Source organism: Neolamprologus multifasciatus, chromosome 8, assembly GCF_963576455.1.
Source record: "Neolamprologus multifasciatus chromosome 8, fNeoMul1.2, whole genome shotgun sequence".
Classification (NCBI taxonomy): domain Eukaryota; kingdom Metazoa; phylum Chordata; class Actinopteri; order Cichliformes; family Cichlidae; genus Neolamprologus; species Neolamprologus multifasciatus.
The window spans coordinates 8,787,571-8,812,971 of NC_140446.1; the positions used below are offsets into that span (position 1 = coordinate 8,787,571).

The window sequence follows — 25,401 nt, forward strand, 5'->3', positions numbered from 1 at the left end:
AAAAAAAAAAAAAAAAAAAAAAAAAAAATTTAAAAAGTTGCCTCAACAAAAGGGCACTTTGGGCACCCATCAGGAAAGGGGCGGGTGCTCAAGCCCCTCCAGCCCCCCCCCCCCCCCCTCTGCACGTGCCTGTGTGTGAGTATTGTTCACAAATCTGGAAACTATTCAAATAACTGTAGTTATAGATACTGAGACTATACCCATGAGAGGACCAGAGTCATGTTTAAAGCTATTTTGGCATTTTTCAGTTGTGTTGCTATAGACCTGGTAGTCACAGAGAAACACTGTACTGTAATGTGTCTGGATTACAACAGGACACTGTGCTAGGACTGTCTAAATCTTCTCCAGCTCAAACTACATGCCATACCCTAGTGAAAAGGAGGGTTTGTCAAGAATTTTTAGTAGCTCCTGGAATTCCCTATATAGCCTTGTGTGAGTCATATGGAGGACGACCAAAACCATATCACAGAATGAGGACAATTCACCAGGCGGATCATTAGCAATACAAGATTGGTTTTAGTTTGGAGTGATGGAAACAAGTTAGCTGACAGATACAGAAAAATCTGCCGAGTTGTGTAGTTATAAGTAAAAAGATGAAACCATATTCTTCTTCTTTTTTCTGTTTTTGGATTATTACTTCATTTTCCTTTTTTAGGACAGGGACTGATAGGGATGCCACATTTGGCTACTGTTATGCTGATTGGTAACATCTGTTGGAAAGTACACAAATCCGCTCACATGTATATATTTGTAAGCAGAAAAGATCATTTGGGGCAACACAGATAAGGATAAAAGGAAGAGAATAGATGGATGGAAAGGTCAATTTTGTTGTGTGGGAATGGTTCCAATTTAACTGTAAGAATTTTCTACTAGTGAGTTTGAACTTTCTTCTGGGAAAATAAAGCATACCAAAGTCTGAAAAATGACTGTAAAATAAGTGCGTCGAGCGCTTTTCTCCTCAGAGAAGCAGTTCATGCTCAGAGACATAAACCAAAACACAACCTAGCACTGATTAATAAATCCTTCCATTTTAACTCAACAGAAAATCCCTTAAATGTCTGTTTAGTTGCAAAAACTTTATTGTCTGTTCAAAGTCTTCATTGACATTTTCACTCTAGAAAAGTGGGGTCTTGCAGATATGGGACCCATCCCTTTGATATCATACTGTGACTGGTGCTGTAATACAGCTTCATTAACACATTCGGACTGTGATCATGTGACTGTTCGCAGCTTGGTTATAGTAGTGCAGTAGTCTTGACCTTAACGGCCAACAGAATAGGGTTCCAGAAACTGATATTTAACACTGCAGAAGAATACGTTACGTCTTTATGCATGTGCAGTGATCCATCATCAAGTCTACAGTAGGGTGCAGGCTGACCTAGACTAACATGCTTACTCTACTGTCGCCTCATGCACCGCAAAGTGTGTCGTCTAGGAATCAGCTAATAGTGCATTAAATGTTGATATTGTCCCTTTTCAGTTATTCGTGTGTAAACCTTTACAAATTTTTCACATATTTTCATCCACATTCTAATAAACAACACAGTGTTCTGCAACAAATTAAAACACAGAAACAGAGGTCAACAACAGGTGATATACATTAAAGTGTATCTCACGAACTAAAAGCGTCACAAACAGGAAGAAACAGGCTCGAGGGAATGGTACAAACCGGGAAGCATGAAGATGAGCAAGATGCAAGACAGCAGTGTGGGCCAAGTCTTTCACTGTATTGATGCTTGTCTCACAAGAAATCCATTTACAATGGCAACGCTGAAATTTATTAATTTAAAAAAAAAAAAAAAAAAAAGCAGTAACAAACACAATGAAACGTCTGAATATGACCCAGCAGCGCAAACAGTTTTTTTCCACTGTTTGAACTGCGAACAAGCATCCTAGTGCAGGAAAAAAAGGACGAGATGCAGTGTCTTTATTGCTCGGTGGTATTTGTTGATTTCAAGTTGCACTACAATAATACTGACATGCTAAGATGGAGCTGTAGATGGAGACAGTGCCAGTGGTGTGTTTGAGTGTGAGTCAAAGTTTGTGTTTGATTCCAGTCAGGGGACATTTCAAACGTCCCGTACATTCCCCTTCTATGAGATTATCGTCCTACATTCTGTGTGGCATCTTTTTTTCCTTCCTCCAGTTGATCTCTGTTCATTTTGGCCACTGTAACTTGGCTCATCGACCGCCATACGAGTCCGATCACTTCTGCACTTTTGAATTGACATTCAGCACAGGTCGTTGTGTTTCAAAAGCATGGTGGAAATGAGAGGAAAACTTGGAAAGTTGCATGCGAAGTCGAGACAGGAGCTCCCTGATGAGAGGAGAGGGGTCAGCACTTTCTAGCTCAGTAAGGTAAGGTAGTCCGGTGTCAGCTGACTTTTAGCGTCAAAGCGTCCGACCACTCGTCAGGCATACAGTTTACAACAGAGAAGGAGAAATACGCTAGTAATAAATCCGATTGCCGATCACAGTAGCCCCTGACTGTTTAGCTGGTAATAGGAAGAAAGGGAAAAAAGAAGAGGAGCAGCATATATTTTTTCTAAAGATAGTGTCACAATACACAGCTCTCATTAAACCTACAGGTAATAAATAATAACGTAGCAGTAGGCTAATCATTCCCACAACAAGTTAGATCACAGATAAGAAAACAAGGAAACTCCTGTGAGGGGAAAAAAAACGCACAGACAATGGAGAGGTGTGATTCCTCTTTCCTCCTCACTCCAATCCAGAATCATCCAGGAAATTTTGAGAAAGATGGGGATGTGAGTCCCTGTTCAGTGAGGACAGTATCCAGCGCTGCAGCACTGTGGCAGGATTAAGAAGAGCTGACTGGATGAGTAAGTTTAGATTGGTGTGTGTTCGTGTGTGTTACACAATGAGTGGTCCACGGCAGGGATGTTTGGGACTCTGGACCCTGCTCTCTGCCCCCTGCTCCTCCAGGTTCATGTTGCTGGTGGAGTTGTGGTGGGGGAGAGGCTCCAAAACAGGCCTGTAGCCCCCGAGGTACAACAGGTCTGAATGAGAGAAGAGAACGAGAAGATGATTTGAATCTGTTTTTCCAGGTAACTCACAGACAAACCGTAATTTTTCAGTTAAACTTTATTTGCAGAAATCAATAAACCCAAGGTACCGTGCAAAAGTCTTGGACTGTCCCACATTTCTTTATGTTTTGCTAGAAAAATGGGAAATGGGTGCAGCAATTCATTGAAACGTGCAAATATATGTAGAAATGCAGTATTTAAGGCAAAAACAGAGTCTGTGCAGTTCTAATGAGCTTGGAAATTAATATTTCATATGATCACCTGTATTATTCAACACAGAACTAAATTCTCTTAGTCAGCTTTCTTGTATCTCTTCAACGATAGCTCTCCAGGCTTCCTAAAAGACAGTCAAAGCCCTTCTTTGGATGTTGGCTGTCTTTTTTTTTTTTTGGCATAACAATGTTGATCCAACTTCTGGAAGCCAAATCATGACTGATGGTGTATTATTGTGTTTTTCTATCCAGGTATGCTTTTCCTGCATTGGCAGGTTGTTTGTGTTATCTTTGCCGTGCTTAAAAATGAAGATTGTGCCTTTGATGCCTTTCAGGTGGTACTTTTCTGCATTCATAATTCCATCAATTTTAACAAGTTCCCCAACACTACTAATGGTAAATGGCCTGTATTTGTATAGTGCTTTACTAGTCCCTAAGGACCCCAAAGCGCTTTACACATCCAGTCACCCACCCATTCACACACTGGTGATGGCAAGCTACATTGTAGCCACAGCCACCCTGGGGCGCACTGACAGAGGCGAGGCTGCCGGACACTGGCACCACGGGGCCCTCTGACCACCACCAGTAGGCAAAGGGTGAAGTGTCTTGCCCAAGGACACAATGACCGAGACTGTCCAAGCCGGGGCTCAAACCGGCAACCTTCCGATTACAAGGCGACCTCCCAACTTTTGAGCCACGATCGCCCCATCGGCTGAAATGCATCCCTATACAATGACAGGTACAAGAACTAGACAGAAAGTGAGTAAAAACAGCTGACGTCCAAATAAAAAAAAATTGAAAGACTTAGAGAAAGCCTGGAGAACTATTGCTAAAGTGTTTTTAAAGACATAGAAATGGGGGGCTATGTCTTTGGCTATCATATATTTTAGACCGAGATCAAAGTGATAAACGTCCTAAGAATACTTTTTCATTACATTACAGTTTATTGCAATAACCATTAAGTTGATTACCCATTATAAAAAAAGAACAGAGATTGCTGAGGTGTAACCGTACAAAGACATGATACTCTTTCTTCTTTTCAAATCAAATTTATCCAAAACATTCAAATATTGAAAACTGTATTCTATTTTTAGATAAACAATAATAAATCAATGCTCAGTAGATCTCAGTGACGCATGTTGTGCTATTCCCTATTTAAAAATAAAGCCACAAACACAAAGAAAGAAAATAATTCATACTTTTCATGTCACCAGCGAAAACCTGAATAATAAACAGAAACACAATTCGGTGGATCCACATTTCCTAAACAGTTGTACCTTTTGCAAGCCTGAAGAAATTATAAATCGAAAAAAAAATAATGTAGACTTGCATTTTCTTTTTAAAACTTAAAAAAACGTTTCTTACTTTGATCGATTTGGTACTCGATGACCTAATTAGATTGTGAAATAAAATTTAATGATGAGGCTGAATAAGAAATCAAAAGGTAAAATAAGAACAAAAGAAAAACAACTGCTACAGTTTATAAATTACAACCCCCCAAATTGAGATTTTAAAGTCTGATCGACCATCTAACCACATCTCCATACCTAGTCCTCAATGTGCACTGGGCACGACTCCTCATCTGTCCATCCGAAAGAAAGCGAAAGAAGGAAAAAAGACAGAAGAGAAGAAGAAAGGGGCAGGAAGGAAAAATGTCCAGGAAAAGACAGCAGAGGATGTGAAGAATGATGGGAAGTAAAAAGGAGAGAAACAGAGAGATAACAGAACACCTTTACAACACAGGAATAGAAAACATGTCACGACATTCACCGTAAAACGCAAACAGGGTCGAGTGGGTTCATGGGAACGAAGGGAGTCTCGGGGTTTGGAGAGGGGACGAGGTCAAAAGCTACGAGAATGATGGAGAGCTAGAGGCTGTGAAGAAAGTTTGAACACAAAATGATATATGCTGACGAGGTAAACTAACACTCCAGAGTTTGTCTATTTACTGAATGGTGAACTCTTGTATTTGAATATCTAGTAGAAATAAACTGAGAGAATTCCTTAAATGTTTTATATGGAGTTTCTTTTATATGTCACATTTGTATTTGTATCAATAATGAAACAATATCCTTATCTTTCAGCCATTTAATAATATTTTTCATACCACACCAAAGGTTGTGATGGCTTTTTAAAGAGGTCTGTGTTAAATTAGCAGCTTTAAAATTGTTGAAATTACAAAGAAAGGGAAGTTTTATAGGCAATTTTTTAGTAGAAATGGAATCAAATTCAACCAGGAGTCCAGAAAATAACTGACTGCGCTTTACAAACGCTGGTCGTCAAGAACAAAATCGACACCTTTAGCTCTCATCACAGTAACTCACCCCGTGTGGCGAAGCAGACGGGAGGGCCGGGGAAGGACAGGAGGGAATATGGAGGGTGTGAAAATGAGTCGCAGATGTTTGGCAAAGCGGCTCGGAGCTGGCAGACACTGAACATGAACTTCAACTTTTGGGAAGGGCCAGATTGTTTCTCTCTCACACACTCTCATGAAAGCAAATGCAGAAATCATCCGTCAGTCACACGGTAAGATTCACTCAAACACGGCTACACAAACACACACGCGCGCGCTCACGCACACCGGGGCTTCAGCTAAAGGGGAGGAGGAGGGAGAGAGTGGACAACTAACCGCTACTGGAGAAATAAAAAAAAAAGCAATGAAGCACCACAACATCAAAGGGTAAGGATGAAGAGAAGAAGGAAGGCTCCTAGTCTTCATGCTGGGCAAAAATGCTACAAATCCTCATCTACAAACAGCGTTTAAAAACCTAACTGCTGCTCTCCCTAGCTTCCATTCACATTAGCACGTTAGCATAGCAAGCTAATGCATCAGAAATCCTTTAGTCCTCTGCAGATAACTCTCCTCACGTTTTCTTTCCTCCTGTATCTCTCTTCATCCCCCATCCCTACACTCTCAGTCTTCAGCTCTCATTGGTCCATGTTCGGGAGGTTGCCACTCACCCGCGAAACGGCTGTTGGGAGCCTGCTCATTATCCAACCCCAAAGAGGGCGTGTCACAGAGGGCGACGCCCTGATTGTTATTGGCCAACTCTGGACACCTGCTCCGCCCACCTGCAAGCGAGGGCAAAGGTCAAACAAGAGCAGCCAGGCACAGCATGTGGGGAGGAGGAGGAGGAGGAGAAGGTGGGACAGGCAGGAGGGTGAGAGAAAGAGGAAGAGGGGGGAGGGTGTCAGAGGTGGCCATGCTAGAATGGCAATAACAGAATAATAATTGATCAAATATTTGCACATTTGATCAATATGAGTCTCTAAGATCAAGTTTCAAGAAAGTGTGAAGATGTTCACTTTTTTTTCTTTATTTGGCCTTCAGCTTAATGCATATGTCAAATCATAATCCAGTGACTGGATGGAAAACATGGAGCAAAGGTGAGCATGTTCTGCTGAAAAAAAATGTGACAAGTGAAGGAACTATGATAAAACAAAGAAGTTTGGACACTTGCAAAGCTTAGTGTGCAGGACTGCAGTGTCATGACTGTCAAAACGCTGCCATTCTGACCTGTCACGGATCATCGTGGCTGTCAAATTCACTATTCCAACAGGAATCAATAGAATAGAATAATCCTTTAATTGTCCCACAGGGGGAAATTTGGGTGTAACAGCAGCAAGAAAGACACATATACAAACAAACAGCACACAAGACACAGAACAGAAACATACACAATTTTTCCATATTTATATGTAGAAATTTTTCAATATTTTTACAGGAAGAACTGTTTGATTTTTTACGCTCTTGACCAGTCATGGTTTACATCAAATGGTAGTGCATTTAATTTGATGATATCTTCAGTTCTATCTCTTGCGCTCATTCATATGCTGCTGTGGTGATGATGACAGCACTTATAATGAGAAAATAGTAGTAGTAAAAATCATATTTTGCTGCTTTTTTTCTTTAGCTTTGCCTGCCCAACATTTCTTCTGTGGAATTTAGGTCTTTCTCATACAAATGTCTTTGTATGTATATATATATATATATATATATATATATATATATATATATATATATATATATATCGTAAGTTAATATGAAGCAAATGAACTTGAGGTTTTGGTGTTTTATCTTATTCATGAAGCACAGATAAATGAGATGAGAAATAAATTAAAAAGAAATAAACGGGACCTGTATGGAATATGATTTTCTTCCTTTTCCAGCATGGCCAGATAATAAATACTGAGATGTATCATATGTGTGAGTGCCTCATGCCTGCAGCAAGCCTGCTCGTGTGCAGAGTGTGTGTGCTAATAAGGAAGTGATGAGTGAATGATTGGCAGCTCAGCACAGAGACACAGACAGGGCACATTCAGAAGCCGTCTGGCAGCGCTGGTGCAGATGCACACAAGTGTGCGTGCAAACATACATCCTACAGCGCGTGTGCTCATTCACAGTCTGTCAGGCAGCACAGGTCCGCTCGTCTCCTAAAAAACTGAAAGGTCATTCAGTAACTCGCAGAGATTGTTTCAGTCTGGCCCGAGGTATCACAACACACACACCCACGCGCACACACAAGTAATTTACATATACACGTTTCAAACCGTTGTCTAATTAAAGGTGACCTTGTTATTTTCGCTTCAAGCCTTACTGGTAATGGACGCCCACACGGTGCACATCACAACACTTTCTTTAGCACTCCATCGCGCTTGCCTTCTCTCTCTCTCATACATACATACATACACACACGCACTTCACACACTTGCAGACACATAAACGGCATCCAGGAGCAGTGCAGGTGGAGCATGTTTCATGATACAGAAGCTATAAAAGCAGGTGCAGGCAGCAAGGCTTAGGGAGTAAAAACACATAGATTGTACACTAACGCCAACAGCGAGTACACAAACATTCATAGAGAAATTCAAATCATGCAGATGCAAGTCAGCAGCCCCGTGTGGAGCAAAACCTGAATCTGATCAACAAAGGATGACTCTAGAGGCTCGTTTCCTGTTAGTGAAAGGATGCTCTGATCGATCAGAATACTTATTGCAAATGGCCAGCCTTTAATTCAGAATGAGGACACTTTGGAGAACAGAATAAATAAGTAAGAGCAAATCAACTGAGTTTGTGCTGCTTCATTCAGCTCTGTAACAACTCTGGGTGGCTGCTGACAAGAAAAGGCCTGGTTTGGTGCTTAGGACTGAGGTGGAGTTGGCTAATACTCTTACTCCTACCCTCAAACCTTTCCAGCATTAACTTTTAAAACTCATATCCAGAAACTGAACTGTCTTTGACTATACAGATGTAATTTACCCAGATGCTGCTACCAATACCTTGAAGCCTGTTGATGGATTTATCACTGCGGAAAGTGGAAGTATCATGACCGAGGTACGGTGATTACTGATAAAATGTCATTTTATTGATAGGGTTTATTCATAGGGTTATGGTACACATTCAAAAGAATGCATTCCTAGTTGCTTTCTTTCTAAGCTCCTTAGACTGTGTAATTAATAGTTATGATTTTCATAATGTTGGCTTTACTTGACTAATTTCATTGTGGAACCTCCATCCATACCTAGAAAGTATGCCTGCATCCTACAAGCTTACTGAGACACCTTCACAGTCCTTTTCTTAACTAACACTTGGATTAACAAATTTTAGATCATCACAGCTGTTAATGTCAGCATGAGACTTAAATATCACATACTGACTATAAAAGTGATTTAATTAGTAACTGTAACATCTTGAAGGCTTGATCAAAGCATCTGTAATTTATTTTGGCTCCTGTGGTCTTGTGAGCTCAGCCATCACTGTGCAGAAGATCAGATTCCTTTTGCAGACACGCTGCATGAGAAGCCATTCACTCTCATACAGATGCAGCCAAAATTGCAAGCATTTTGAAAGAGACTGCCCCATCTAGAGGACAGCTATTAACACACAACTCCATTACTTTGAAAGGGTTGGTATCACTCAGCCATGACACGAACAGATTTGCTATAATATGTAGTTTGTATGAAAGGGTGTATTTCCTTTTTTTTTTTCCTCATAGCTTGAGAACAACAAATGCAAACAGAGATGAGTTGCCATGGGTGAAAGGTGAATGATGGTTACTATAGTTACCTTTCCCATTAGATGGAGATGAGCAGTCCTCTTCGGTGACATCATTTCCCTGATGAAAATAGGGGGGGGGGGGGGGGGGGGGGGGAGAGCGTTATGAAACGTTGTAATAGGCAACTTCATTCATAAAATAAGCAATAATCGCAGTCTGCTCATCACCGTGTTAGTCACCTCTGAGTCCTGATCCTCTACAGCCACTGAATAGTTTTGTTCCTTTGGCTCTTTGGAAAATTCCTACGAAAAAGAAAACAACCAAAGGGAAGCTTTGAGTCCCGATGGGACAACAATTTATTTAAAACGACATGAATGTGCAGCTAGTTTATCCTCCATGCTCACCCTGTCTTGCTGTGACGGTCTTCGGTTCTCCATGGAGGCTTCCTGGTTCTCCTCGCAGTCCACATCTCCCCCCTCGTCCCCCCCGGGTTCACCTTCGGCCCCGGCCAGGTAGGACCCTGACATGGAGGACATGGTGTCAGTGCTGATGTGGGAGTGCTGCGAGTGGGACGAGGCCATGGACATCACTGACTGGGCCAGGCTGCTGCTCACTGGGTCTGGCAGACAGACGGAGACACACATCACGGTCCGGCTTTGGGGGGGTTCGGGTGTTTGTTTGTTTTCGTTTTTCGGCTGCCAGGTTGGAAAAAAACTAGGCCGTGCGTCCGCAAATATTATCAGCGGCAGAAAATGTAAATAGTGACTTGCAAAAATCGTTCCAGCTGGAATAATAGACCTTGCTTTCTGGGTTTTGCTAAAAGGCCGCTCTGTAGATTTCCCAGAAATTTTCATCTAGTGGCACCAACACAAAATGCTGAGGTGGTAAACCTCTGATTTATTTATGTTAAAAGCCTTCATTGAAGCTGCCTTCAGCTCCTTGTATTTAGCTTTCATGCAACATTTCTGAGACACTGAACACCATTTTGAGGAAAATGGGTTTCCTGGCTGGGTAGAGCAGCTGAAACCAACTTTTAGAACAAGATGGACCTAATTAACCCTGAATAAATGTTACAACAGAAAAAAAAGAGTATAGCAATAACACCACACTATGGACAAGCTACCCTAAAAATGAGAACACTACAATTCTTGTGACTTTTACACCTTTATTTGGGTGTGAAAGAACAAGAGTGAGTTTAATAGTTCGTCACAGCCTTTTTCTGTGATGGCAAACTTACTTTGTAATTGACGTCTTGATTATGACCATCATGTGTGTGCTTCCACTTAAGTAAATCTCTTATTAAGTGGACAACTTATGTTGTATTATGTAATTCAGGAATAGTGCACGAAATTAAGCTGGACTCTAGTTTGTTTCCTATTACCTCACATGCTGGGTGTTGCACAAATTAATTGGCATTAGAGTTGATGCATTTTTTTAATCATCTGATTAAAAAGGTTTTAAAGGGGAAACTATAGAATGATCATAATGGGTGTAGCCACAGTGATGGCCACCATCATCGTCACTTTCCCACAAGATTGACTCCCAACTTTTTTGATAGCTCTGGTTTTAGAATTGAATTTTGATATCCATTTGACAGCCTGCACCGAAACAATGAACTACAAGGTGTATTGCGGCCATAAAAAGACTTGATTTGGATTGAAAAAAGAAGGGAAATGAAAACAAAAGGGATGCAAAGGTACCACACTGTTTACATAATTACATTTAACAGTGAAGGAACTACTCACACTGCAAATCCCAGATTTAATAGCAAATGATTTTCAATCTTCTCAAATGTAATCCTTTTCAGTATTGTAGTGTTGCATAATAACACTTTACAATATACTTTGTAGTTTGTGTTGTATGTGTGTGGTACAGTACAGCCTATTTACTGGTACGGTCCAGTGCTTCGTTCCTGAATCGAAACTGTGATTTTATGCTCTTAAGTGACCTGATGTTGGCAGGTTTAAGCATAGTAAAAATGATCTCCACCAAAAAAAGCCGTTGCTATTTCAAAGTATGGTTGTGTGTAGAGTAGTTTTTGTCCATGGCGATGCAAAAAAACCCTTTTCTTGTTAAACATGGTTGATATAATCAGACTTGTGGTTTCTATAGGAGCACATACCAGCGTTTCACAGTGGCATAGATCATAATAAGCCTACTTGCTATCACTGGAAAATTATGTCCCACAATAAAAAATTAAGTCCAGAGTCACATTTCATGCATGATGAAAAGACTTACAGTGGCATCAACTATATAAAATGTGAGGCATAAAACAAAACCTTTAAAACCACATTTTGCCTTTAGCGAATAGAAGTGATTCACATCAGTTGCTGCAATTTTTAGAGCAACTCAAAATTTACATAAGTCACAGGCATTATGCATGTTATCATGCTTATGCAAGTGTGAGTCACACAAAAAATAGGCTTGAGGTGTTATAAAAAGGTAGGAAAAGGAGTATTTTGAGGTTTAGTGTGTGTGTGCATGTGTGTCAGTGTATACCTTCTGGGGAGGTAATGGTGGAGGACAGGGGGGTGCCGGTGCAGGATGACTGGTCGATGGCTCCAGAGGAGGAGAAAGTCAGGTTCTCGCTGTCTGGAGTTACTCCGCACTGTAAACCAACAAGAGCAAGCCGTGAGAGAGACGTTCACAACATGATGTGTAAACTAACGTGTAAACTCCCACAGCCGTAGGAGACATGTGACACTGTGAAAATGCATATTCTCTCTGTGTATGTTTAACACACACCTCCTGCTGGTCCACAGCGAGTTTGTGGCGACAGGCCTCGGATTCACTGCAAGACTTCTCGTCCTCCTCGGGAAGCACAGAGGAATTCTGGGAAAGTGACCTAAGACAAGCAACAAAGTGAATGTACATCAGAGAAAATAACACCAGGAGGCTGAAAATATTATGGAGCAGAAACTGAAATTAAATAGAGAAGGCTAATAATTTTGTAAAAACGTGTGTGGAAAAATCTTTTACTTTTTCTCTGTGAAATCTACTTCAAGGTCCAACCAATTAAGCTACAGTTAGCAGACTTGAACTGAAAAAAAGAATTTCTCATAAGAAAGAGCGGGGCAACCATATGTTGTTTTTTTTTTATATGCTCCTATGATCAAAGCATGCTGTCCTAAGCAGCCAGCTCCACCCTTCCCGCTGATCCAAGCAGAAAAAACAAACATCAACTTTGACCAGTTTTCTCTCTGGCCTCACAGGCAGGCTCACTTTGAACCACTCTTCTTGAGTTTAAGAGCCTGGCCGGAGTTGGAGTGGTCCAGAGGAGAGAGGGAGCGAGCCGGGGCAGGGTGAGGCTCGCTGCTATACGGAGGAAGGGCTCCAGAGACGTGGCTGGGACCAGAGTGGAGAGGAGGAGGAGCTACTGAGGTGGTGTTGAGGGGGCCGTTTAAGGCCTCCAAGAGAGACACCGCCTCATAACCAGGAGGGATGTGCTCTGATGCCTGTGAGGAGAAGAGGGCGGTAAGAATCTGAGTTCAGGATGACTGGAAATGATCACAACACTGTCTCTCTGTTACGTGGGTTCTGTCTCACCGAGTGTTCCTCTGAGTCGGAGGTCTGGGAAGTGATGACGGGGTTAAAGCTGCTAGGTGACAGAGGACTGAGTTTCTTCCTAATTGCTCGAATCTGCAGCAAAGCTCTGAATGCTTAAAGACAAAGAAGAAAGAAATTCAAACAATCCATACATCTACAAACAAAATTTTGAGGAAAAATATGATTTTAAAGGCTACAAACAAGATGAAGAGGGTTTGGAGGAACTGAGTTAATTATTATTTAATTGCCAATTTGACACCTTTACATTACAGATTATTTGTGAACAAGTGTCTTCATTTTTGTTTGGCTTTTATCAGTTTGGGAAACACTAACCTTGTCAAAGCGTATCAAAATGTACTATATTTTTAATTATTCTGGTTTTAGCTACAAAATATATGTTTTAGCACGAGAGGTTCCAAATCTCTCCTGCAGTGGATCTGTTCAATCTATGATCCAGATTTTACACTTTTTTCTTTTACATTTCTGATGCAGTTTCCTATAGTCTCTAGAACAGAAGCAGCTATTGTTTAAAATGTGTTTCCTTCCTCCCATATTTAATTCTACATGAAATCAAACAAGGATTTTATTTCTTTTTTATTACCTGTACTGCTTTTCCTCTATTAATGTAGTCTTTAAATAAATGAAAAACTAACTGAGTGAGGGACTATAGGATATTTATCCCCCTCAGTGTGCAGAATACATCTTGTTCAGCTAAAATATGAACTCGTTCTGCACTGTTTTCATTTGACTGTAAAACAAATCTGCCAAAAGATCAGTGTTTCGATATCTGAACTTACGCAGTCTGCAGATAGGGCAGCAGTTGGCCTGGTAGCGCAGGGTGTCTGCACAGGCGTTGCAGAGACACAGGTGTCTGCATGGCAGGATGAGCGTGTCTCGCACATCAGACAAACACACAACGCACTCCGCGCTGTTGTCGCTGATTTCGTCGTCGGCAACCTGGAGACAAAAATCATCAAAACACTCGGAAGAAGTCAATTTGCGAAAGCAGAGAGTGACACAGATTTTTTTTTTCTAAAGTGCTCTGAAATGCTTCATATGTTTTCCAATTTTTACCTTTGATTCCTGGCTGTTGTATTTGTTCTCGATCCCATAGATCTCCTGCAGTAGGTAACTCACGCCATCCACCTGGGAAAAGGAACACAGCGATGAATGAAGGCGGCCGCTCTCACGGGCCAGACGTGAGTTTCAAGGAGGAAATAAAGCTTTGGTGTGTCTTTGTCTTTCAAAAGAATAAAGCTGCTACACAAAAGGACGTAAGATGGAGGGAAAGAAGAAAGGCAGATGTATTCACCACTTGTTTCTGCTTCAGAGGCTTCACACAGTAGCTTCCATCCATGTGCTGGCAAAGAAGGCAACAGTTGTATGTATTATTAATACATCTGTAAAATATTAGCCTGTTTTTGGAGTTTAATATTGACAAGACATCATAATAATGAATCGAATTAAATCAAGAATAAATTATCCAAATTTCTGAAAATATAATTTTGGCTCTTACCTTTTCAAATGTAGCTAGCAGTATGTGAGAGTGGCCCAAATGATCTGCAAGGATGGAAATAAAACAAAAAACAAGTTGGTACATCTTTATGCATATTCATATGACATCACCAGTGTGACAAAGCACATTAGCTCACCCTCTCCCTCGTCTACAACAGCCTGCACAACCATGGGGAAGATTTCCTTGTCCATATCAAACTGCAGCTGAGGAGAGAAACACCGCAGATATCCATCTGTACAAACTGGCTTCACGCTCCAGCACAACCTCATGTAAACACACGTTTCAGTGATCGTGCTGCAGGTACAAGCCGCCTACCTCGTCGTCGGCCCACTCGCTGAGGTTGACGGTGTGTGATGGCAGACAGAACTGCTGGCAAACTCCCCTTTTGAAGTGTACCGTCTCAGACTGCAGTGAGCTGTCCTGGGGCAGGTAACTGCAGGAAGCAGATAGATACAGGTCAGGATATAAGAGGAAGGTAACAGGAAATGGCTGTTTCTATCTGCTGTAGCTGACTATAAGCAAAATAGGTAATTGTTTTTTAAACGTAGCAGCTGGAGAGGGGGAGTCTCATTTAAATGTAATTTATTCTGAGTAAAGTGGTGAAAAAGCAAAATGTGCATAGGTCCTCCGTCCTGTTTGGACAGAAATAGAATCACAGCTTCTTATGCAAGATATGCAAACACTGAGCTGCATGCGAGACCGTGCTGGCATAACAATTGTCTGGATGAATATTTATGGATATGCTTTTCTCTGCCACACTAGCCTGTTTTAATTTACACATTTATCTTTTTTCTTTAAGGATGCAGCAATGTCACTTTTTCTCTTCAAATATTTATTCAGAATCAGAAGCATCTTAAATGAATTGGACTCTGGTTCACTTTCCTCTCTGCATACAAAAAACAAAGCCTTTTAAATATGCAATACATAAATAGGCATATACACACAATATATTCACATATATTTAGCTTTGGTGGTCAGCTACAACTTATCTCAAACCCCAAACATCTGTTCTGTGTACGCTAATTTCAAGTCCGCATGGCATTGCAGAAAAGTCACTGGGCTCACTTTCATGTAAAAACACGAGTCCATAGCTGGTCTTCATATTTTAATATTAACCAAAAAAGAACATAGTGTTTCTGTTTTCCCTTGTAGGCTAGTAGATATTGTTGGCAGTGGCAAAAAAGAGAAGAAGCACAAAGCGAAAGTGATCAAATCCGAAATTAAAACAAGGGCAGTCGCTCTGTGGTGAGAGCTACACGCCTCCCACATTTTTATGATCCAAGCTGAAGATTTAGCGAAAATAAAATCAGCAAAACGGCATCAGCACTCTTTTTTCCTACACAAAGCAAAGTAGCACTTCATATTTTTCCCCTGGTCATCCACACCACAACCGCAGTTGCTCTATGCACCCACCAGTGGGGCCTGAATCACACTACCACAGGCTCTGTTTGGGCCACAAGTGGATGTTTAGAAAACAGAAAGAAAAAAACACACACACATAGAAATCGATCCTGTCTTTGCAGCAGTAGTTTTGTGGGGCGAAAGTAACCTGTTGCCACTTGGAGGAAGAATCTGTGTTTAATGTGGATCAGTGTTTTATGAAAACACAAGCCAGAGTAATTTGTGCTCAACTCAAGAGTTACGGACTCTCGATTCTAGACGGTTTCGCCAGAAATAAGCACAAATAGAAACACAGCTGTGATTACGAGACATCTGGTTCTACATAACTAGAACAAATTCTGCAGACTAACACCAGATATGCAGTTATAGTTCAATAAATGATAAATGGACTGGTTCTTATATAGTTACTTCATCAGGAAAATGACTCTCACTCACACTGGCACTCCGTTGTGAAACTCCTCTATGGCCTGGTAGTAGATGGTGATGGCCACCTGTGTGTCAGCATCAAAGGTGAACTCGACATTGTAGCAGGCTCTGGTCTTCCCCGCTGCTTCGTCACCGGGCAGCTTCAGGTCCTCACTGCACCTGGATGAAAAAGGGAGAATAACAATGTCAATTATTGTTTTCATTTTGTTTGTTAGGCTATGATTATGAGGTTTTTTGTGTGTGTTTGCGAAAAGCAAAAAAAAATCTGTTTTATAGAGTGCGATAAATCTCTCAATAACGTAAATCATGGTTAAATAACTTGTATATATGTATTTATTTGCCTTTGGCTCTAAACTCAGCACAAGCTTTCCTGTGTATCCAGGCCTCTTGTATGTCTACAAATAACAAAGATTTAATCTCGCCAAAAAATTAAAACAAATGAAATAAACACGCATAATTTGACACTCTCTCTTATATTTGTTGCTATGACTTGCTCCCTAAAAGCAGATCTGCTGACATGAAATTAGACCGAGGCTGTGTAATCAGTGGACAGATGTGCGTACCGTACGAGTCGCAGCGTGTCCTTTCGAATGTTTATAAGGCTTCGTAGCGTCTTTACAGGTTCCTGAGGTGGAGGGGCTGCATACGGGAACTGAAAACAGAAAGGAACAGAAAACAAAAAACAAATTATAGATGCTAAATACATGTTATGATACCGAAGAGTACTACCATTCATTTTCGTCTCGACCGCACAACATTCCTCTCTTCACCACAGCAAATTTAGGGCTGCATGATGACCCTGGCTGCTCCCAGTTTAACCTTAACACAAAGATGTTTTTGGTTTGTCAGCACAGATCTCGTCGATGCTGACAAGTGCTGAGCAAGAGTAAAAAATCTGCCCTTGCTGTGTCTTTCCAGGGATGGGCCTGACACTTCAGACAGTGTTTGGTAGGTTCCTGAACTTGTGTGTAAAACAGCCCAGCGTAAAACTGAATCTACTTACAAGACAAATGGCTAATTGACAAGAATATAACGACTTTCTGTGATGGGTTAAACCTTGGTGTAAATTAACACATGAGCGTTAAACTTGACCCTATCTGCGGATCACTTCTCAGCACTCCTTTGTTGCGTGTCTGAAGCCAAAAGTTGCTGAATTAGCGTAAGCGGAGAGCCGAGGTGGTTTAAGGATCTCTGGAGGATGTGGTCAGATACCTCGATACTACAACCCCCAAATCTGTACGCCTCTGTGTTTAAGTGTGTTTGCGTGGCTGTGAATGGAACCGTATTCAGCACTATTGCACATCTGGGCTCAGCAGGAGTCACGCCTGTAAACCACACAAACAAACACACATCGAGTAACAGATGCTGAAAAGAGCCATTCATCGGGAACTCACGGGCAACACTGTAGGTCTTATTAAAAATCATAAACATCAGAGCAACACTCTGCACTTCCTCGCACACTCCCAGAGTAAAATCAAAACCCACAGATTGTTTCTCCTGTTCAAATAAAGGCCAGTGTTGTTCAAAGAACCCACAGGTCAGTTTTGGTATTGAGAAACTGTAGCTCAGAGTGACACCACTAACAAGCTGATACTAGGCCGTTACAGTGTTTACCATGTTCACCATGTTAGTCTAGCATGTAGCATGCTAATATTTGGTAGTTACACTTTGCAAAACTTGTCCTAAAGCTCCTAATACTAACTCTATAGCAGGCACCACATATATAACACATTTAACCACTCAGGAAATAATACCTACACGAAGCCTCGGACAGCTGAACCTTAAACTCTTCTCTTTGATCAATTTAATTGAACATTTTCCAAATTCTTTCCAGAGATGCTCAACCTCTATCAACCTCTAACAGATTTTTTCCATCCATCTTTATTTATAAAGCACCATAGCTGACACAAGGTGCTGTAAATTGGAGCTAAACTAAATCATAAAAATACATAAGATATAAATAAAACCATAAATATAAAACAGGCAAATAAAAAGAAACCTAAAACAAGAAAAAAACTCAGTTTCGCTGGGCTGAAGGCCAAAGAATGAAAATGGGTTTTAACGTGCAAGGGCAGGTTACTCCATAATTTAGGAGCAACTCAAACTTGCACAAAAGTAATTTGCACTGAAATATCTGCACTGACCACTGCACCACTTGACATAAATTACCCCGACCATTCGTGCTCATTCTGATGCTCCTTGGACTTATGTCTGTGCTTAAAATTGTCTGTGCTTAAAATTGTCTGTGCTTAAAATTGTCAGTGCTTAAAATTGTCAGTGCTTAAAATTGTCTGTGCTTAAAATTGTCGGTGCTCAAATTGTCCGTGTCATCATTCTCTGTCTGTCTGTGTCACCCAGTACTGTGTACTTATATTATATATTATATTATACTGTGTATAATGACAATAAAAGCTTTCAATTTCAATTTAATTCAATGGCAGAAAAGGCCCTGTCCCCTCTGAGTGTCCTCCTAGACCTCAGTACTTTCAGGAGCAGCTGGTCAGCTGACCTGAGAGACGTACAGGGTGTGTATGGGTGAAGAAGATCAGAGCACTGAGGCAGGGCAAGACTGTGAAAGCGTTTAAGAACAGTCATAAGAATTTTAAAATGAACAGGCAGCCAGTGCAGTAAAACAGAAAACATTTCACTCTTGCCAATCGCCTTAAGTGATAAAAAGTGGACTTCACCACTGCTCTAATTTAAAATCACTGTCCAACTTAAAACCAAGGTCGGTAATGACAGGTTTAAAATAAACTTCCAGGGGTCCCAAATCAACAGAGGAAGACTCACAGGGACGACTGGGTCCAAACAGGAACACCTCAGATTTTGTTTCATTAAAATTTAAAATGTTTACATTTAAGATTGCTTTAATGTCATCTAGACAGGCCAAGAGAGGTTTTATTTTATTTTATCTTTTAATAAAAGTTTGTGTAGAATCCATGCTGTTGTGGTTGACTATTCTTTGTTTCCCAGAGTAAACACACTTGCCCTGAAAATTTGCTCATAGTTACCGTGAACATGTGGATTTGGAACATGCCGATTAAATACTTGTGGTCATAAATTAACCCAGCAAGCACAGTTGAAACAGTATTGTGGTTATGAGGCAGACTGCCAGACTGATGCTGTTTCCCAATCCAACAGTAGACTGGTGTGTCTTACAAGGCAGAACATATTGATCATATTATTCCATATCTAAAAAAATAAATAAATGCTGTAAATGTGACTCAAAATTCATCTATTTGTAAAAGACTTCTTAGAGAGAATGTGCTGCTGGCTGTCTATTCTACACATTCTAGCTTTGGCTGAAAAATAGTCCCAAAGTAAAAAATTGTGCTGTGATCATTGGCAATCAAGAACAACAGGATTTAAACCGCAGGTTTGGAGGAGGAGAAAGGAAAAGGCTATAACAATACAGACAAATACAGTACTGTGCAAAAATCATGAAAGCTTTGTTGTAATTTCTTTAAGTAGTCTTCAGGAATAGCTCTCTAGGCTTCTTGGAGGACATGCAAAGGTCGTCTTTAGATGTTGGCCGATGATCTCACACTGCTTCAGTAACCTTTAGGTGCAGCCTCTGGGGAGGCCAGTTCATGTTGATAATGTTTAACTATGTTGTTTTCCTTCCAGGTATGCTTTTACTACACTGAGAGTGTGCCAAGAAAGAGCGGCTGCAGCCTATCCTATCTGTTATAGGGCAAGAGTCAGGCTGCACCCTGGACAGGTTCTTAGTTTGTTTCAGGGCTAACACATAGAAACAGACCCAGGCAACTTTTTTAAAAAAAATACAGGAACGTCAGGCTCCTTTCATGTTCCAATCTGATATTTGTATATGATACTATTCCAATCCTGACACAAAATCTGCAGGTACCTAAAGTCCTGATTCAATAAAAGGACTAGGTGTTACAATCCCTTATAATACATTGCTTCAAATGGAGAAAGTCTTGAGGGATGGCTACTATGAGGAAAGGCAGGCCAGAAGCTTTACCAGCGGGACCCATCATCGGCTGTGTCTCAACTTCATACGGTCTTTCGGCCTTTTATCACAAATTATTCTACAAATTTTTCTTTCTTTTTACTTCCTTGGTTAGGTTTAGGGATTATAAATCCTTAGCCTAGCCTTAGCCTAAATGTTCTGGAATAATAATGGAAATGGAAAAAGTATCAAAATCCCAAAAATATCAAGCTGATGAGTGGAAGTCAGTGATCACCAAAGAACTTAGGATTCATCCTCTGTGAATTAGGAATGCCTCTGAAGAATCTGACAACAACCCAAAGGTACTGGATTCAAAGTAGGCCACCTAACCATCGTTGCCAACCCGTGTTGTGGCTAAAATCCATTTTGCGTTTGTGTTGTCCAGCCAGGGCACACAAAAATCCCTAAATATAGCCACGTCTATTATCCTGTTTGTCGAGTGGTGCGGGAGACTGAGAACACAACAACTGCGGTTGGATTTATGATTCCACAGCACCATCTGCTTCGAAACCACCAACCATTATATAATGCTGGTAAAGCTTCAGACACACATACAAGAACAAAAAAAACAAAACATCACCAGCTGAATTCTGAGCCCACGGGAGGATTATAAACACCCATATAATCGGGAGAAAAACTGCACTCCTAATTTTAGCCCCAGTCTAGACAGAAACGGCACTGCAACTGCGATTAGCACACAGAGCGAGATGAAGCCCAGTCTTTCTGTTCCATATCAGCTTCAATTTATTCCAACATTTTAGCCCCTTCAAGCCTTTTGGACTGTGTTAAATTCTCTTTTTCCTCTGCGGGTTTGAGCTCTTTGCAATCTGAAGCTCTCATTAGTTTGAACTTCAGGTTCATGATTAGGTTTGCACGCACCCACCGGAGGGACCATCACTTATCAACGTCTCTGTAGACGGACTCAGCAGACTCTCATTTCATTTTTAATTAGTTTGACAGGATGAGACGTTAAAATAAATTTCAATCAATGACGGTGTGAAAGACCGGTAATTGCCACTGCAGGAGTCAAGCCTGCTGAAACTTATCAACTCTTGTTTAATAGGAAGAAGACAGCAATACCATTGATGCTGAAGTGGTAAAGAATCAATTTTTCCATCGATCAAATGCAGAAAAATGTTTCTGCTGCTCAGATGTGCACATTTTTAAGACTGGACACATTTAAACATTGTCTTCTTGGAAACAATGAATATCCTTCATTTTCATTTCTTTGTTTTTTTTTCTTTTTTACATTTTATTGTGTAAAAACTTGCTGAAAAACCAAACGTATCATCTATCAATAGAAAATAAAAGGAGCCTTTGTTAATGTTTGGTCTTTTGTCCACGTTTAACATGAACATCAACAATTGTTACAGTATCAACAGCCACTTTTTTGGGTACACAAACATCTAACAGCCAATCACATGCTAGTATGCAGTGATCTGAGGCATATAATTATTGTACATTATTCAAGGCAGCCCGTCAAAGTTCAAACTGAGCATCAGAATAGGAAAGAAAGGTGATTTACCTGACTTTGAGAGTAGCATGTTTAGTTGGTTTAGTTTAGACTAGCTGGTATGAGTATTTCAGGGTCAGAATTTAGCATAAATAACAGTAAATCATCTGCGTTACAAAGAATTAAGGAAATTCTGAAGGCAAAAGGGGGGTGTAAATCTAGCAAAGTGTAACTAACAAAGAAGTATAAAGGAAAAAGCATGATAATGGGATAAGAAATTTCCTTTGAAACACCCCAAATTTTTGCTTTTGACATTATGTTTTGCTGTTAGTGTGTAAAAATACCTACCGCTACTGGTCTGGTCCCCAGGAAGTTAAGGTCTGTATTCTCCCCAAACAGGTAACCCTCCGGGTGAGTGGAGTCAAACTTCTCTCCCCCCATGATGAAATGGCTGGCAAAGTAACTCCCTGCACAACGAAAAAGAAGAAATAAGAACATATTTATGATTGTTTATTACGTTTCAATGTACATGAAAAGTACATATACAAAATGCAAATTGATGAAATCATTTTCATCGAAAACTGAAGGAGCCATGCGAAATTAAGCTGCTACAAACTGACACTTTGCGAGTCCTACCCATCTGGCACTTCACCGGCATAAAACATTTATACTTCCTATAAATCTCTGAGCCTACATTCTCAGTATTCACAGATAACTCGCTGTAAGAGCCAAGTAATCCCAAACTGCACGATATAATTACCTCATCCTGTCCCTAAACTGGCAGGTTAGACAAAATGGTCCTTTTCTTATTTTACTATGACCGAAAATAGTGAAATAAAAAGCTGATGACTAAAAGACTAATGCTGGGCTGTTATTGTGCTGTAGCTTCTATACCTGTTTACCTAGACTCAAGGGGGATGGCAGCTAGACTAAATGGACATTCTGCTTTTTAATAACAGGTTAGGCTAATATCATAAGACTGTAATGGAGGTTTGCGGTCTCTAAATAACATGCTGGGCAGTCGAGTCATGTTTCTGCAGGGAGGACATCTGGTCTGGCATTGCTGGTCTGAATCTGGCTGCTTGGTTTTTCACACTTATTAAGACCATACAGGAGGATGAGGGTTTGATAGTTTGACCTTAAAGCCATTAACATAATAAAGGGGAAAAACAGCCTAAGCGATGAGCCTGTCTCCCTCTCTCTTCATCACTTTATTTACAGCAGGTGGGAGAGGCGACCTGGGCTCAGGCTCTGTCACCAGATCCCACAGACAGGAACTAGGGCTGACAGATCGGTTTCGCTGGCAGCAATAGCCACCTCTATCCTCCCTGCCAGCATCACCACCACTACTGCTCCAGGCTACAACCGGGGCTGTTATATCACAAATTTATATCGCCTACGACTAACTCAGCTGCTGTGGCAACAGCGGGGCTAATGGCAGCCACTTTTCTTCCCTTCCATCCTCATCACAATCAGCACACGATGTCAGGATGAATCTGAAATATTACTCTGATGTTTCTGAGCGTGAGAAAACTCATATTCCCGGATTGTGTTGCAGATCTAATTTCGTGGGAGATTTTATTTTAATTTATGTAGTCGCATTTGACAGATTTGAACAGCAATACGATTACATTTTCTAACACAATGCCTGTTTGGTATTATTGTTAATCCGGGGAGGGGGCTGGACACAATGCAGCAATCAGAAAATATCAAACACGACAGACTGAAAACACACAGGTCAGTCTGAAGGAAAGGGCCACTTTATTAGCTGGGTCGAATGAGCCTGTGCGGACTAATGTTTATTCATTTATTTTTTAAATGTAAAGAAAAGGTCTTCCAGATATATCCCATAATATGGCATTTATATTTAGTCTGACTAAATTTATATTTAGTCAGGAAAAAAATTATCTTAGGAAAAAAGGAAATAAATGATCAAAACTAAAAGACTCCACAGAGCTGAAGGAATTAAATTATTATTGATTGATAATTATGTTGCAACTATTTTGATTATTCTTTTAGTAAAAGTTTGCAGCTTCAGCTTTTATTATGATTACAAATTATTTTTTGTATGAGTCATTCATTTGATTGAAAACTGTAAATTAGACATATTTAGATTTTAGACATTTTGAACTGTATTTTACAGTTGAAACCGAAAGAACATAAAATAATGCAAACATAATTGACAGGCAGTACTGGGTGGACATTCACAAATAAACTGAGATTAATAATTAGTAAATTAACAGTTTTAAAAATGCATAGATCATCGCAGCTAAAATTTAAGCTTTAAACTTTAAAATATATTCTAATTTGTGGGTTTTATATCTCAACGTGAATATATCTGACTAGTCTTTTAAATGCCATCCGTCAGGATTTATTCATTTCCACAGCCTGATTTAGTCCTAATGCCAACCAGATGCACCAAAGGAAAAGCCAAACCCAGTTCCGTCTGCCAGTTTCTCTTATTCATGAAAAATTTGAAGTTGAATTTGCATAAATACGTGCAAAGGACAGTTAGTTATAGAAACATAGGGGTGCTGGTGTGTGTTGCTGTCCCTCTATGGATGTCACTACAATGCTGCAAGATGAAGAATAAATTAGAATAAATCATCTAGCACATAAATATGGAGTAAAGGGAAAGCGCACTTTTAAGTGGGTGGAAAGGTGGCTCGTGAAAAACACCGGTCTCCACAGGTAGCCGCTCCGGGTTAAAGGCTGAAATGCCCCTGCAGGCCTGTAAGCTCACGGGATACGAACGTGATGTTTTCCCTCCAGAATAAATCATCTGCAGCGAGTTTTAGATAACGCTCACCCAACCCAGTCCGACCTGTTGTTTGATGACTTACCAGATTTCGGTGGATAGCGGTACACCGAATTGGACGGGATGTCCACTTCTTCCACGCCTATGTTTTGTCTGCTTGTTAGAGCTCCCATTTCCAGTCAAATAAAGACCGCACGGCTTAACGGGCATAACACTTCAGGTCCGCTTTGTACGCTGCGTCTCTTTACTCCCTATCATTTAATCCAGTTCGTGCTCCCCTGTCCATTACTGTCGGGTCCGAGCCCCGCCGTGAATGTGACCGTTCCGGGGATTAGTAGTTGTTCTCTTGCTGCTTATCCCTCCCTGGCCAACAGTGCAAGCTTGTGTTTTGAGGCAGAAAACAGCTGTGGTAGTCCCTTTAACTGCTGGGAAGCGCTTTCGTGGTACGCTGCAGTCGTTACCGAAGCGCGATCCCCGCTCCTGGCTTCACTTTACGGGCTCGTTTGTGGAACAAAACGGCGATGTGTTCGTCTCCCGGCCCTACTGGATGTTGATCGTGTATTCCCCCCTACCGGGTGCTCGTCGGTGCTGGATCCTGTCAGAGAGCTCCGTGGCTCCCCATGACGTCAGCCAGGCACAAATCCAGACCGTGGTTTTTTGCGCAGTCCCCCTCTCTCCTCTCCAGCAGGCGCTAGTGACGAGCCGCTTTATAACGTGACCTTCCTACGCCAAATGTGCAAGCAGCGCTGACTGCAGTGCAGAGAGAGGACGGCGCTGTGGGATACACGCCGAGCCGAAAACAGTGTTACTTGCTAGACTTGTGTGGGAAAACGAGTGAAAGCTGAATAATGTACGACAAAAAAGCTCCGAGAGCTCACGTAAATCAAGCTGACATGGACCCGGTGGTAATAGCAAGTTTGTGGAGTCTACATGCTAAAAGGAAAAAAGGTCGTTAACTTTTCACAAACGGCGGACAGGGGTGTTTTAACCCAGCTCATGGAACAAAGGCAGAAATAACGGTCTGCAGTCGCCGTTACAAGTAACCTCCTGTCCACAGGGGGCAGTGTAGCGTA

The 25,401-nt window shown here is 41.0% G+C and overlaps 1 protein-coding gene across 9 annotated transcripts; it reads right to left on the bottom strand.

Moving 5' to 3' along the window:
* Positions 1 to 1,800: 1,800 nt before the first annotated feature.
* rnf157 (ring finger protein 157) lies at positions 1,801 to 25,272 on the bottom strand. Of its 9 annotated transcripts, XM_085169695.1 has the most exons (20): positions 24,414 to 25,269; positions 21,919 to 22,037; positions 16,708 to 16,796; positions 16,154 to 16,303; positions 14,633 to 14,750; positions 14,454 to 14,520; positions 14,318 to 14,361; positions 14,114 to 14,161; positions 13,876 to 13,947; positions 13,599 to 13,758; positions 12,802 to 12,914; positions 12,478 to 12,710; positions 12,001 to 12,100; positions 11,755 to 11,863; positions 9,660 to 9,874; positions 9,495 to 9,557; positions 9,327 to 9,375; positions 6,221 to 6,331; positions 4,807 to 4,841; positions 2,886 to 3,020 (listed from the first exon to the last, which is right to left on the bottom strand). In XM_085169695.1, exons 1-19 carry the CDS (start codon positions 24,499 to 24,501, stop codon positions 4,807 to 4,809), a joined length of 1,983 nt encoding a protein of 660 aa, XP_085025821.1. In that variant the 5' UTR covers positions 24,502 to 25,269; the 3' UTR covers positions 2,886 to 3,020. The 9 variants fall into 9 exon arrangements, 7 of the variants coding, with proteins under 7 accessions (XP_085025820.1, XP_085025818.1, XP_085025822.1 ...); XM_085169694.1 differs by lacking the exon at positions 4,807 to 4,841 and having other exon boundaries at positions 1,801 to 3,020; positions 9,660 to 9,775; positions 24,414 to 25,272; XM_085169692.1 differs by lacking the exon at positions 4,807 to 4,841 and having other exon boundaries at positions 1,801 to 3,020.
* Between the last annotated feature and the right edge of the window lie 129 nt (positions 25,273 to 25,401).